Source organism: Leptopilina boulardi, unplaced genomic scaffold (genome assembly GCF_019393585.1).
Source record: "Leptopilina boulardi isolate dan_hultmark-lab unplaced genomic scaffold, ZJU_Lbou_2.1 LbouV2_302, whole genome shotgun sequence".
NCBI classification, from domain to species: domain Eukaryota; kingdom Metazoa; phylum Arthropoda; class Insecta; order Hymenoptera; family Figitidae; genus Leptopilina; species Leptopilina boulardi.
This window is the reverse complement of record NW_026137866.1, coordinates 1,444,690-1,459,113: the sequence shown is the minus strand read 5'-3', so window position 1 is coordinate 1,459,113 and position 14,424 is coordinate 1,444,690. Positions and strand designations below refer to the sequence as shown.

Sequence of the window (14,424 nt, the reverse complement as noted above, 5' to 3'; positions counted from 1 at the left end):
GTATCTTACATTTTTTTTTTAATTAATTAAATTTTAATATTCGAAATTTATATTTTCAAAGAATTTTAAGAATAAAAAAATGGAAATATAATTTTTAAATAATAATTCACAAATCAAATCCACGTAAACAAGCTTGGACATGATTAAAATAATAAATTCCGGATATCCGGTAATTTTAACCAATCAGATTATTTTGAGATAGTCAGCTCCCTCAGACGAGAGAATCATGAACTTCTATTGTGATGTCGAGTGTGCGAGTCTATTGTATAAATTATAAAGAAGTAGTGCAGTGTGTTGGCTATATTTTCTAAAAAAAAAAGTTACAATTTTCATAGATTTTCCGTTGTTCTCGCCATGACGTTAATCTAAAATTGTTTAAAAAATACTGATCCCGATGTTGGTCGTAGCATGTAATTTACATGCTTTTAAAGAGGAAAAAATCCGGGGAGACAAATCGTGGATACCGAAGAAAGCTTCAAACGTGTTTGAAGCTTTCGAGGTCGTATTCATGGAACTATGAACCTGGACTCGTTGTCTTTTACTTTGTCACAAATCAGTTATTTGGTTGCGAAGTTAAATAAAAGAAATTTTGAAGGAAGCTGCCAGGAAATATCAACTGTAAGTAAAATGGAATCTGCGTTCTTGGTTTGCGTTTGTTCCCCCTACTCTCATGATTGCGTGGGCCAGTATTTTTTGCCTCATGAGAGAGAGACCAAATTTAATTCAAAATGTATTATAGAATCTAAATTGAGAACATTTAAACGTCTTTATTTTTATCTAAATAAATTCTATTCATTTGAATTTCAATAAATTTACAACACGATGATTAAAATGCTTACCATTTAACCCCAAAATATTTCAACAGATGCCTATATAATATTTTCTTTCGAATGTTTATATATGGTTGTGAATGCTTTATCTCACTACTTTTCCATTATGTGTCCAATTTTTCTGAATAACTGTAATCAGATTTAGAGCAAAAAAAAAAAAAAAATACAGCGACATTAGAGAAAACATTTGACACTAGTTTTTTCACAACAATTACCATCAATTTTATAGATTTTCATTTTTGACAAGTATAAATACTCTGATTTTATTTTGTATATATTTAGATATTCTATTTGTAATTTTACGGTACGGATTTTTTAAATTATGTAAACAAAATATATTTTTTAAAAAGATTCCTGTAAAATTAAAAGCATTAAAAATTTTCCAAATGGTAATTATTAATTTTTTTTTTTTGTTCTCATTATCTGTTACTGTACAATGTTATCGTATTTAATGATAATTAACTTTAAATATCCATATCTTTAGGATTTTGAAAGAATTAATTGTTTATGAGTTATGAAATTAATCGACATTGGGTTTTTTTTTTTTGTTAATCACACTTTTAAGAATATTAATTTCTCTTATAATTATAATATAATTAATAAAAGTTTAATTTTTTTACAGTTAGTACAGGGGAAGGGTTTGGAGGCAGACAGACATTTACTGCGCTGTTTGCTTTCTAGTGTTGACTTTTCAACGGAAGAACCACCAGAACCTAGTGCAAAAGACTATTATCAAGTTCAGCTTCTTAAACAAGAACTTACTGCCCTTTTAAATAAACCCTCCCTTATTTCGAACATTTGTTTCGCTTTTGATCGTCCACTGCTTCAACAAAAGGTAATAATTTGTTTGTTTTTTTTTTTTTATTAATTTTTATAATGATAAATTAATTTTTCTATCAAATTATTTTACAGACTTTAAATCCATCGCCAAAGTTTTTTTTACAACTGCAAAAAGTTATTGGTCTCTCTATAGTACAACTTGTTGTGATTGAAATTGCCTTTCAACATTCAGAGAATCCTGAACTTCAATCATTAGCATTAGAGGATCTTCAGAAACAATTACCGGATTTAGTCAAATATTATATTCATTCTGAGATTGGTAAAAAACAAAGTGAAGAATTAAACGAATTCACACCTGAGGTTTTACATTTGATTTTATTTTACATTTTTCACGAAGCTCAACAGATTGAATTAATAAGTGAGATAAAAGAAAAATTTCTCAAAGCTTTGAGACGGGACTTTCCTCGTGATCTGGTGCCAGTGGTGTTATTACCACTTTTGTATCCAGGAGACGAGGAAACGCCTCAGGATATTCTGCAAACTATGTCGTCCACTCAAATGGTAAAAAAAAAAATTTATTTAAATAAAATTTTCAAAAAATGACAATAATTATTAAATTAAAATTTTTTTTTTAGGATGGAAACGCTCTAGTTGAGCTCATAATGGAATTAGGTTATGGGTTTACAAATAGTGTCGAGGAATGTAGAGCGGCATTAACTGGACTTGGTGCTCGTGAAATTTCCGCATCATGTGTGGCACGAGTTTTATCACACATGGCTCGTACTTGTACGGGTCTCGAAGATACCGGTGGTTTGCAGTCATTTTGGTCGAATTCAAATTCAGGACAAGACTCAAACAAGGATAAATCATCTGATGGTGGAGCAAAAACATGGAATGTCGAAGTTTTTGTTCAAACTTTAAAAGATATGGTAAATAATTTGTTTGAAAAATTTGAAAAAAGGTAAAAATTGCATAAACTAATGAATTTTATTTTTGTCAACAGTCGTCGCTACAATGGAATGATGTAATCATACAGCTTGATCATGCAAAATTTCTTGTTAAAGATCGACAAGGATTAAAGCTTTTAATTACTGGATTAAAATTAGGTCTTCAACTACAAGGTTTTCCTCTCGATGTATTTCCTGTTGAATTATTCTACAGGCATTGGGAAAATGTTGAGGGTCAATTTTCTCTAGTGCAACAAATTCTAAAACATCCAGATATTTTTTGTTTTGCTGACTATCCATATCATTCGGTAACTGTCGATGTATTGAAAGCTGCACCTGAAGGTGATAGTAAAGAAGCTCAAAGTTGGAGATCATTAAATGTGATTGAACTTCTATTGTATATTGCTGAAAGAGGATTTTATGCACCAGTTCAAGAAGTATTTAAATGGCCAATACAACACTGTCCTGATGTTCTTGTTTTAGCCTTACTTCAAATAAATCCCCCATTTACGTTATTAAGGCAAGAACTACTTAGTACATTAATGCCAATTTTCTTTGGTAATCATCCAAATTCCGCTGTGATATTGCATCATGCTTGGCATGTAAATAATCTCATGATAAAAACTATAATAATGCAAGCATTAGCTGAATGGTACTTACGTGGTGATCATGATCAAACAAGATTGTCACGAATTTTAGATGTAGCACAAGATCTCAAAGCATTATCAGCCCTTCTTAATGCACAATCATTTCCTTTTGTTATTGATCTTGCGTGCTTAGCATCGAGAAGAGAATATTTAAAATTGGAAAAATGGCTAACTGATAAAATACGAGAACATGGAGAACATTTTGTCACTGCTTGCGTGAAATTTTTACAAAGAAGATGTCCACAAGTCACAGGATCGGGTATTAAAGAAGATCCAACAGTTCCAAAAGCGAGTCAACTACCACAAGAAACACTTACAACAATTCTTGCATGTCTGCAAGTTTGCGCTGGGTAAGAAAGCAGAAAAGTAATTTTAAATATTTCGATTACTTAACATTTTTTTGTTTTGTTTTTAGAAATGTTTCTCCAGACTGCGCTGAAGCTATTATGACAATGGTACAAAATTGTAGTTTAATGCTAAGTAAAGGAACAATGAGTAGACCACCTCCACCGGGAGTTTTGAGACACAGGGCTCTTGAACCTTTTAATCCTGCAACATTGAACAGCCAAGTGAGTTGAAAATTTTCGAAAAAATATTCTAGTTTTGTTGCTTATTGAAAAAAATTTTCAGTTATTCACCTCGAAACAAGTGGATCCATTGGCGAATTTGGGAACAAGCCTTGCATCCATGGGACTCAGCTCTAGTCTTGGACCACCAAGTAGTTCTGCATTTAATTTACCCGGAGCATTGGGACCTTTGGTTTCAGCTCCCGGTTCTCCATCGCGATTAATGGGACCCTCACCAAATCCATTTCCAATAATATCACAAATTCATTCAGGACCAGTTGGTACACCAGGACCATCAGTTATTGCCAGTGGTACAGCAATTGGTGGTTTAGCACGTCTTGAACCATTGGGTGGAATAGAGAAAGCAAGACTTACCGATACAACGAATACCTTTCCTGATATGACACAAAATTTTTCCAAAGAAATTGAAGACGAAGCAAATAGTTATTTTCAACGAATTTACAATCATCCACCACATCCAACATTATCAATTGATGAGGTTCTCGATATGTTGAAAAAATTCCAAGATTCAGGAAGTAAACGAGAGCGTGATGTCGTTAATTGTATGCTTCGTAATCTTTTTGAAGAATACAAATTCTTTCCCCGTTATCCAGATAAAGAATTACATATTACAGCACAATTATTCGGTGGAATTATTGAACGTGGTTTGGTAAATAGTTACGTAACATTGGGACTTGCATTGAGATTTGTTTTAGACGGTCTTAGAAAACCCGAAGGCGGTAAAATGTATTATTTTGGTATAGCCGCATTGGATCGTTTTAAAAGTCGTTTAAAAGATTATCAAACATATTGTGAACATGTACGAGTGATACCGCATTTCAGTGAATTCCCTAGTCATTTGATTGAATATGTTGAATTTGGACTTCAAGGTCAAGAGCCACCTTCCCGACCTCAAGGTCCAGTTGTACCAAAAAATGTCATGCTGCCTCCTCCTGTTACTACTCCTTATAAGACTTTAACAACGACTACGATTACGACAAGTACAACGCAATCGAAACCTGCGACAACATCGACCGCATCTCTTTCAACTAGGGTATCTATTATTTTATCATCTATTATTTATTCTCTACAATAATTTTTATTACAATTTTTTTTCTTTTTCAGCCTTCCATAGCAAATGCGACAAACATCGATACACTTCTTGTAGCTACAGATAAAGAAGAAAAAATAACATCACCACCAGAAGCATTACAAGACAAAACTGCCTTTATTTTCAACAATCTAAGTCAGCTGAATTTACAACAAAAATGTGATGAAATCAAAGATATAGTCACTGAAGAATATTGGCCCTGGATGGCACAATATTTAGTAATGAAACGAGCCAGTATTGAACTCAATTTTCACGCTCTTTATTCAAATTTTCTCGATTGTTTGAAAATACCCGAAATTAATAAAATGGTCACCAGAGAAACATTTAGAAATATTAAAGTTCTTCTTCGCAGTGATAAAGGAATCGCTAACTTTTCGGATAGATCTCTTCTTAAGAATCTTGGCCATTGGTTAGGAATGTTAACTCTTGGACGTAATAAACCAATATTACATATTGATATTGATTTAAAAAGTCTATTGGCCGAAGCATATCATAAAGGCCAACAAGAGCTACTTTATGTCGTACCCTTTGTTGCCAAGGTTCTAGAAAGCTGTGCAAAAAGTCGCGTTTTTCGTCCTCCAAATCCATGGACAATATCAATTATGAATGTTCTCGCTGAACTCCATCAAGAGCCAGATTTAAAACTCAATCTTAAATTTGAAATTGAAGTACTTTGTAAAAATTTAAGTATCGATGTCGCTGAATTAAAACCCTCGATCTATTTGAAAGATCCTGAAAGATTACGCAATTTGGAATATCAATTGTCACATCCCAATAAAAAACACGAGACAAGCAATAATCAACAGCAACAATCGCAAGGACAAATTGAAGAATTGGTCGGACCAACGACAACTGTTCCAATGATTGCACAAACAGCACCGCCTATTAATACAACACCTTCATTACCCACTGGTCAACCTGAACCGAGATTTAATTATGTGGACATTACCGTTACTGGAATTACAAATATTGCTCCACATATTACCATAAACAATCAAGTACGTATTCTTTTATATTTCAAAAAATTTTTAAACAAATTTTTTTTTTTCAATTTTTCCCATTATTTCAGTTGCCCATTTTGCAAGCACATCCACAATTGAAACAATTTGTCCGTCCAGCTGTTGAGAGAGCAATTCAAGAATGGATTCATCCAGTCGTTGATCGTTCAATTAAAATTGCATTAACAACAAGTGAACAAATAGTAAGAAAAGATTTTGCATTAGATTCCGATGAGAATAGAATGCGTCAAGCTGCACGTCACATGGTACGTAATTTAACGGCAGGCATGGCAATGATAACATGCAGAGATCAAATTTTAGCGTCAATAAGCACAAATTTAAAACAAAATTTCTTAAATGCCATGATTGGCCATACACCACAACAAAAAGAGCTTGTTGATCAAGCAGCAAATGTAATAGCCAATGATAATATGGAACTTGCTTGTGCGTTTGTTCAAAAAACAGCAATTGAAAAAGCCGTACCCGAAATGGATAAGAGGCTAATGAATGAATTTGAATTGAGAAAAATTGCACGACAAGAAGGACGACGTTATTGTGATCCATTGGTGAAATATCAATCGGAAAGAATGCCCGAACAAGTGAGATTAAAATTAACTGGCGTAACACCACATCAAATGGCTGTTTATGAAGAATTTGCAAGAAATATTCCTGGATTTCAACCAATGACTGATCGTGATTCGAGAGCATTGTTTATGCCTAAACCAATTAGTGTAAGTAGAAAAAGAAATAAATAGAAATGAATGTGGTGATGGGGGAGTAATTTTCTTTTTTTTAATAGGGACCAATGCAGTTTGCTGCTAATCCAGCAGTAGCTGCAGCAACAGTACAGCAAGTAGCAGCTTATGCTGCAGCAGCAGTTAGTACTGATGAAATTGGAGCTATGTTGGAAAAACTTGCGTCTGAAGTTGAGCATTTATTAGCAGCAATGGGACCTGCAGCACCACCTCCACAGCAAGTTGCTCTTCATAGTCTTCTTGAAGCTATCATTGCGACTAGGAGAGCTCGAGATGCCAACACAGCATTAACTTTGCTAAAGAAGGTAATTAATTAATTTTTTTAAATTTTAGCATTTATTAATAATAATTTACACTTACAATTTTCTAAATAGGCTGTCGAGGGTTTAATGGACTGTCCAATTGTCACGAGTGGAGTTATGGAATCCGAGACTATTCTACGATTTCGTGATTTGCATGTTCGAATTTTAAAATGCTTACAAGATCAAAGAGCCTATGGTATGCAGTGGACAAATAAAAATGTAACTCGGTGTTTAATAGAATGCAGAGAAGAATTTCGATATAATTTCGAAGCAATCGATTGTTTAATAAGGTTAGTATGATGAAAATTTTTAACAATTATTTTTATAAACGAATTTTTAAAATAATACTTCTTATTATCTTTTAGATCACATTTGTTGATATTGTCACAATACGACATGGCTCTAGCACAAGCGATGGAAAATGGAAGTGCAATTGCAACTGCGTTTGCTATGCAATTGATACAACTTTATTTAGTGGAAGAAAGACAAACAACTCACGTTACAGAATCTGATCTTTACAATACTATTGAGATTCTTGTAAGAATGGCACATCTTAGAACTCCACCAGAAGGGTAAGTAATTATAGAATATTAGTAAAAAATTTTGAATTTGAACTATAGTTACCTATTCTTTTTTTCAGTATCATGCTCTATAGATTGACAAACTTGATTGATTCTCTAAGAGCAAATCACGATCCTGGTGTACTTGCTGATAGAATGCCAGCTGGACCAACAGCTCATATTCATTCTGGAATAATGCAAGCAAAAGTAATTGTAAATTCTTTTTGTTTCTATAAGTTTTCTAAAAAAAAAATGAAAAATTTGTATATTGATTTTATTTTTTTTTTTAATAGGCACGTGATTATGATGATCCACCGGGTTTATTTGAAAAGACAGAATTTCTATTGAGAGAATGGGTACAAATGCATCATAGCGCAACACATGCTCGTGATCCAACAAAAGCATTCAGTACTTTTGTTCATCATATGAATATACATGGTATTTTGAAAACAGATGATTTGATAACGAGATTTTTTAAAATTAGCACTCAAATGTGTGTAGATTTGTGCTATAGAGCTCTCGTTGAACCCAGTGCGGGTGCATCTGCAATTCGTGCCAAATGTTTTCACACTTTGGATGCATTTGTTCGTCTTGTTGCACTTCTCGTTAAACATTCAGGCGATACAACAAATACTCACACAAAAATCAATTTATTGAATAAAGTCCTTGGCATTGTCGCTGGAGTATTGCTTCAAGATCATGAAATTCGTCAATGTGATTTTCAACAATTGGCTTACCATCGGTTAGTAATTAAAAAAAAAATTTTTGGATTTAATTACTAATTTTAGAATAATGTCAATTAATTAATTAATGTTTTATTTATAGGATATTTATAATGCTCTTCCTGGAACTTTGTGCCCCGGAACCAGTTTTAGAGGCGATTAATTTCCAAGTACTGACTGCCTTTTGTCACACTCTTCATATTCTTCGTCCAGCTAAAGCATCAGGCTTTTGTTATGCATGGTTAGAACTTGTTTCTCATCGTGTATTTATTGGACGAATGCTTGCCATTACACCACAACAAAAATGTTGGGGAATGTACGCTCAATTGTTGATTGATTTATTCAAATATCTTGCACCTTATTTGAGAAATGCTGAACTCGCAAAACCAGTCACTTCACTTTATAAGGGAACATTGCGTGTGCTTCTTGTTCTACTTCATGATTTTCCAGAATTTCTCTGTGATTATCATTATGGATTTTGTGATGTGATTCCACCAAATTGTATCCAAATGAGAAATTTAATTCTCAGTGCATTCCCAAGAAATATGCGTCTACCTGATCCGTTCACTCCAAATTTGAAAGTTGATATGCTACCAGAAATTGCTCATGCACCAAGAGTTCTCACTAATTTTGCATCAATGATTCAGCCGCCAAATTTCAAAAAAGAACTCGATTCTTATTTGAAAGCACGTGCACCAGTTACATTTTTATCTGAATTGAGAAGTAATTTACAAATTTCTCAAGAGGCTGGATCAAGATATAATATTCAATTGATGAACGCTCTTGTATTATATGTTGGAACTACGGCAATAACATTTATTAGAGGCAAAGGACACACGCCTAATATGTCAACGATCGCTCATTCGGCACATATGGATATATTCCAAAATTTGGCAGTCGATCTCGATACTGAGGGAAGATATTTGTTCTTGAATGCAATTGCCAATCAATTGAGATATCCAAATAGTCATACTCATTATTTCAGCTGTACACTTTTGTATCTTTTCGCTGAAGCAAACACCGAAGCTATTCAAGAGCAAATAACCCGTGTCTTACTTGAAAGACTTATTGTTAATAGACCTCATCCATGGGGATTACTTATCACATTTATTGAATTGATTAAGAATCCAACGTACAAATTTTGGACCCATGAATTTGTTCACTGTGCCCCTGAAATTGAAAAGTAAGTTCCTTTTTAAACATTGCATATTTTTTCCTATTGTTTTATTTTCTATATTAAAAAAAAAAAATCATTTTAATTTTCAGATTATTGGAGTCTGTGGCACGTTCGTGTATGGTTCAAAAGCAGGTGCAGTCAAACACCGAATCAGAAATTCCAGAGTGATAGTACATTTTATCCTTTTTCTTGTCAATTTTATGTACAGTAAAAAACTCGTAAATATTACGAAAAATCGCGTGTAAAAACGTTTGTTAAAATTACGACTAGGTGTATTATACTTTAGGTTCCTTTTTTTTTTTAATGAAATATTTTCTTTTTTTCTAATAGGTAGGTAGTAGTAAGATATATATTAATGATTCGAGGAAAAAAAACAAATTAAAAAATAATACGTGATACGAATGTGTTAATATTTTAATAAAATGATATCATTGCCATTGACAAAAAAAAATGAAGCAATGAAGATGAATATTCAATCTCCGTGATTTGCGTCTTATAAATGACGTTTCGCCAATGAATGTACGGAGTATTGTATTTTATATACCATAGGTATTATCATTTAGTTATAAATATTGCAAAGAAAACCAATTTTGGAGATTATTCTAAGAGAAAAAAAAATGAACTACAGTGTTCAAATAGATTATGATATAGAAAAATCTTTTCAGTTTATCAACTAATTTTCAAGTTTATAATATAAATAAAAAAAAAAAAAAACTAATGTAATAGTCAAATGTTGACGATCCGAACTATAAATAGACTATATAATTAATTCTTGGTAAGAACTTGATTTAATACACAGTATCATCAGAATTAAAAGAAATGAAAAAGACAAAGTCTCGAAATGTGTACTTGGAAAAACCCACAGTAGATAAAAAAAATAGTTCTGTGGTATTGTACGAACATGTAAGTACCTTTTGTAACTTTACATTTCGAAAGGATGAATAGTTCAACACAATCATTATGTAAATGTCGTTTAATAAATAATAATACAATTTTCTGTGTAATTTTGTACATTATTAATATTTTATATATATATATATATATAATTAATCTAAATTGGTATAGATTAAACTGTTTGCTGATCACGTGTTGCATGATAAGCATCCCTCTCTTTATCAGGGAACTTGGTTGGTAAATTTGGACTATGAAGATGACATTTTGCGAGGAATCTTATTCCAGCCACATCGACTTCATAATCTCCTGAGAGAATATATTCATTTGTAACTTCTTGTTCATTTCCATTTGAATCAATATTCTTTACAAAACCAAGACACACCTATAATAAAAAATATGTCAATTTTTATCTTTATCGATAATAATAATAATAATATTAATAATAATAATTAGAAAAAAATCATATGTAGATATTTAATTATGTAATAAAGATATAAAATGGTTTCTAAAAGAAATAAAGCATACCTGCTTTTTAAAAGTAAATCCGTAAGCTGTTGTTGTTGTCATTCCACAATATTTTCCGTTTCTATAAATTGGTTCACCACCCCATGACCAAAGATCAATTTCTGGATCGTGATCATTTAATAAAAGTTGAACGTACTTTCGCTTAACACCATTTTCTCTTTGTTTCAAAAGAGCTTCACGTCCGATAAAATCAATATCTTTCTGTAAAATAAAATAATACTTTTAAATTGTAGGAAATAAAATTTAAAAACATTCACTTACATCAAATTTTACTCTCCACGATCTTCCACATTCTAGAGGAGTGGTAAAAGTATCAAGATCTTGACCCCAAAATGCGTAAAATTTTTCAACTCTCAAAGCTCTTGTCGCATAATAACCAGCATGTCTTATTCCATATTTTGCTCCAGCGTCAATTAATTTTTTATAAACATGAAGAGCAAACTTGAAAAAAAATTTCATTTTATTAATCTAGTAAATTATAATCAAAAAAAAATGTTTACCTCATTTGGAATATAAAGAACATATCCAAGTTCTCCAGTGTGAGTTAAATTCATTGTACGAATTCCATTTGCTAATCCAACATCAAGTTCCTAGGGAAAAAAAGATTAAAATAAAATAAATCAAATTAAAATCGAAAAAAGTAAAAAAAAATCCCTCACCTTATAAGTAAAAAATGGAAAATTTTTCGGATTCAAATCAGTGTCAGTTAATTCAGATAATAATTGTCTAGTTGAAGAACCCATTATACAAATAGCCGTATATGCTGAAGTGACATCAGAAAATGCCACAGAGCCATCAGCAGGTAAATGACGTTTCAACCATGTTTTACATCGAGTTTGTTGAATCGTTGGAGCAATCATCATATAACTAAAAAATTTTTTAAATCATTAGATAAATGAAAAAAAAGTTAGATATATTTTTTAAAAATATATATATACTGATTTGCATTAAGTCGAGCCAAACTGCAATCATTTTCATATCCACCACAACGATTTTGCATTCCAGTGTGAATAATACTTCCAACTGGAACATCAACATTGTTTGAACATAAATACTGTAAATAATCAACTACTTCCAGACCATTCGACTGAAAAAATAATAATTTACAATAATAATTTATTTTTATAATAATAAGAAGAATTTTATTAACAATAATTACCCATAAGTCGATTTTTGTAAATGAAGAATAATCACTTAATCCAATTGTTTCACGACAAGCTGCATATTCTAGGGAAACTGCATCAAACCAAGGTGGTTTTCCAAAAGTATCAGTGTACGCAATTTTACCATCAATTGGATCTGAATCTATAAAACAAAAAATTATTAATTATCAAATTAATTGAGAAATTAAATTATTTATTAAAAAATACCATAGTCAGTTTCAATATCGTTTTCTTCAAACCATGTTGGTCTCTCATATCCCATAACTTGTCCAAAAACTGCACCAGCTTCTCGTAATTTTGGATAAATAGGTGACATTCTTAAATTTCGTCCAGTTTGAAATTCCTGATGTGGATATTGTAATCCATAATGTAAACCAGGAACTTCTCTTACACGATCTCGTAAAAATTTTCGATTATTATGTAAACCTAAAAAACGTGAGACATCCAATTCATACATATCAAGAGAAGTTTTTCCATTTACTATCAATTCTGCAGTTGCTCTTCCAACACCTCCTGCAGCCGATATTCCTACCTGAAATTATAATTTTATAATTATTATTGTATTATAATATTTTTTTTGTTTTGTTTCATTACCGTTTTCATTCCAGCTGCAATATAATAATTTTGTATTTCAGGAGCTTCACCGACAATCCATTTACAATCGGGAGAAAATGCCTCAGGTCCATTGCACAATCTTTCTAGAATTGCATCTCCCAAACTTGGAATTCGATGAAGCATTTGTTCCAATAAAATATGAAAATGATCCCAATCTTCGGGTAAATATCTTTCTTTTGCGTTCTCTTTAAAATAATTCAATATTTAAAATAGAATATATAACATAAAAAGAATAAAATTCTTTACCAGGAATAATTCCATTTTCAAAAGCTGGTTTAGCAACAGGTTCAAATCCACCAGCTAAAATTCGACCCTTATTTTCTCGAAAATAAATATAACCATCCAAATCACGAACAACAGGTGTCATTGGATCTAAATCCTTGATTGGTTTTGTATGTAGATAATAATGCTCTACTGGATGTAAAGGTACCTGAAACAATTATTAGAAATTATTTTATATAATAAATATAAAAAAATAGAATTAATTAAAAAATGGAAAATACAGAACTTTAACTTGAGGATCACTCAATTTTCCCACAGAACGAGCCCAAAATCCAGTGCAATTTATAAAATGTTGACATTCAATTTTACCTCGTGTTGTCTCGACACCTTTGACTTTTCCATTGTGATTATAAATTTTTGAGATTTTACAATTTTCATAAACTTTAACACCTGAAAAATTATTGTTTTCTTTAATTCTAAAAACAAAAAAAATCCAATTTATTTATTAAATTACCATTTTTTTTAGCTTCTTCAATTAATGTCAAACAAATTTGATAAGGATCAGCGGCACCATCATCTGGTATCCATAAACCACCAACAATATCATCAATTTGAAGTAAAGGACACAATTTTTGTGCTTCTTCTGGTGATACCAAATGACAATCAATATTTCGTGACACTGATTGTGCTTTCATTCTTCGAAAGACTGTCATTCGATCTCTTGTGCGAGCTAAAGACAAACTTCCACATTGTTTCCAACCTGTTGGAAGTCCCTTTTTCTCAAGTTCCTTATAAAGTGCAATACTATCTTGTGCTAATTTGACTTGAGCTAAACTTGGTTTAAAAGCTCCAACTAAACCAGAAGCATGCCAAGTAGTTCCTCCACCTAGTCTGTAGGTTGAAAAATTAATTATTTTTTCGTTTTTTGAAAAAGTAATTCCGAAAAAAATCATTGACATTGACCTACTACTCTCGACTATCACAGTTTGTGATCCAAGTCCCATTAATGACAGATGGTATGCAACAGCAGCACCCATAACACCACCTCCACAAATTACAACTTGGCAATCCTTTGGAGGTATTTCACCTTCTAAATTATTGTCATTTTCCTTTGTTGATGCTAAATTTATTCCTTCTTTCCAACGTGATTTGGACTTTTTCACTGTCAATATTTGTGACAAAAATTTTGATCTCTGCCACATATTTATACTAAAAATAATACAAAATCTTGTTAATTAAACAAATAATTATATTAAAATTAAACAATATTAAATTTTCAAATCCTTACATTAACAATTATTTCTTATTCAAGGACATATGAATTTGTCAAAATAATATCTAAATAACAGATTTTATATCTTTATAAAAAGCATATTTTAAATATGTCATTGAATTATATACAATAAAAATTAAAATAAAAGCAATTTATAACAATAATTTGTAAATCATCTAATTATTTCCTTATTATCTATAGAAATTATAACACACAACAAAACACTGTACATATATACTAAAGAATAACTGAATTATAGGTTATGTTAACTAGGGACTTTGTGCGAATTTGTAAATTCTTTTAATAGAAGAAAACTACTATAAAAATAATTAATTAA

The 14,424-nt window shown here is 31.4% G+C and overlaps 2 protein-coding genes across 3 annotated transcripts; one reads left to right on the top strand and one right to left on the bottom strand.

Annotated features, from left to right (window-relative positions):
* The first annotated feature begins 230 nt into the window (after positions 1 to 230).
* On the top strand, positions 231 to 10,399 carry LOC127282751 (CCR4-NOT transcription complex subunit 1). 2 transcript variants are annotated; one of them, XM_051307222.1, is made up of 16 exons: positions 231 to 618; positions 1,453 to 1,665; positions 1,743 to 2,171; positions 2,246 to 2,539; positions 2,614 to 3,554; positions 3,620 to 3,773; positions 3,835 to 4,824; positions 4,896 to 5,879; positions 5,951 to 6,610; positions 6,679 to 6,939; positions 7,009 to 7,226; positions 7,302 to 7,508; positions 7,577 to 7,709; positions 7,790 to 8,238; positions 8,322 to 9,401; positions 9,485 to 10,399. In XM_051307222.1, the coding sequence occupies exons 1-16, from the start codon at positions 517 to 519 to the stop codon at positions 9,561 to 9,563; spliced, it is 7,194 nt and encodes a 2,397-aa protein (XP_051163179.1). In that variant the 5' UTR covers positions 231 to 516; the 3' UTR covers positions 9,564 to 10,399. The 2 variants fall into 2 exon arrangements, with proteins under 2 accessions (XP_051163179.1, XP_051163180.1); XM_051307223.1 differs by having other exon boundaries at positions 232 to 618; positions 7,577 to 7,703.
* Positions 10,354 to 14,340, bottom strand: LOC127282756 (pyruvate dehydrogenase phosphatase regulatory subunit, mitochondrial). Its single transcript, XM_051307231.1, has 14 exons — positions 14,103 to 14,340; positions 13,778 to 14,023; positions 13,329 to 13,705; positions 13,101 to 13,264; positions 12,839 to 13,022; positions 12,572 to 12,777; positions 12,185 to 12,509; positions 11,974 to 12,119; positions 11,753 to 11,901; positions 11,474 to 11,681; positions 11,315 to 11,404; positions 11,076 to 11,255; positions 10,815 to 11,015; positions 10,354 to 10,671 (listed from the first exon to the last, which is right to left on the bottom strand). The coding sequence occupies exons 2-14, from the start codon at positions 14,014 to 14,016 to the stop codon at positions 10,462 to 10,464; spliced, it is 2,679 nt and encodes an 892-aa protein (XP_051163188.1). The 5' UTR covers positions 14,017 to 14,023; positions 14,103 to 14,340; the 3' UTR covers positions 10,354 to 10,461.
* Between the last annotated feature and the right edge of the window lie 84 nt (positions 14,341 to 14,424).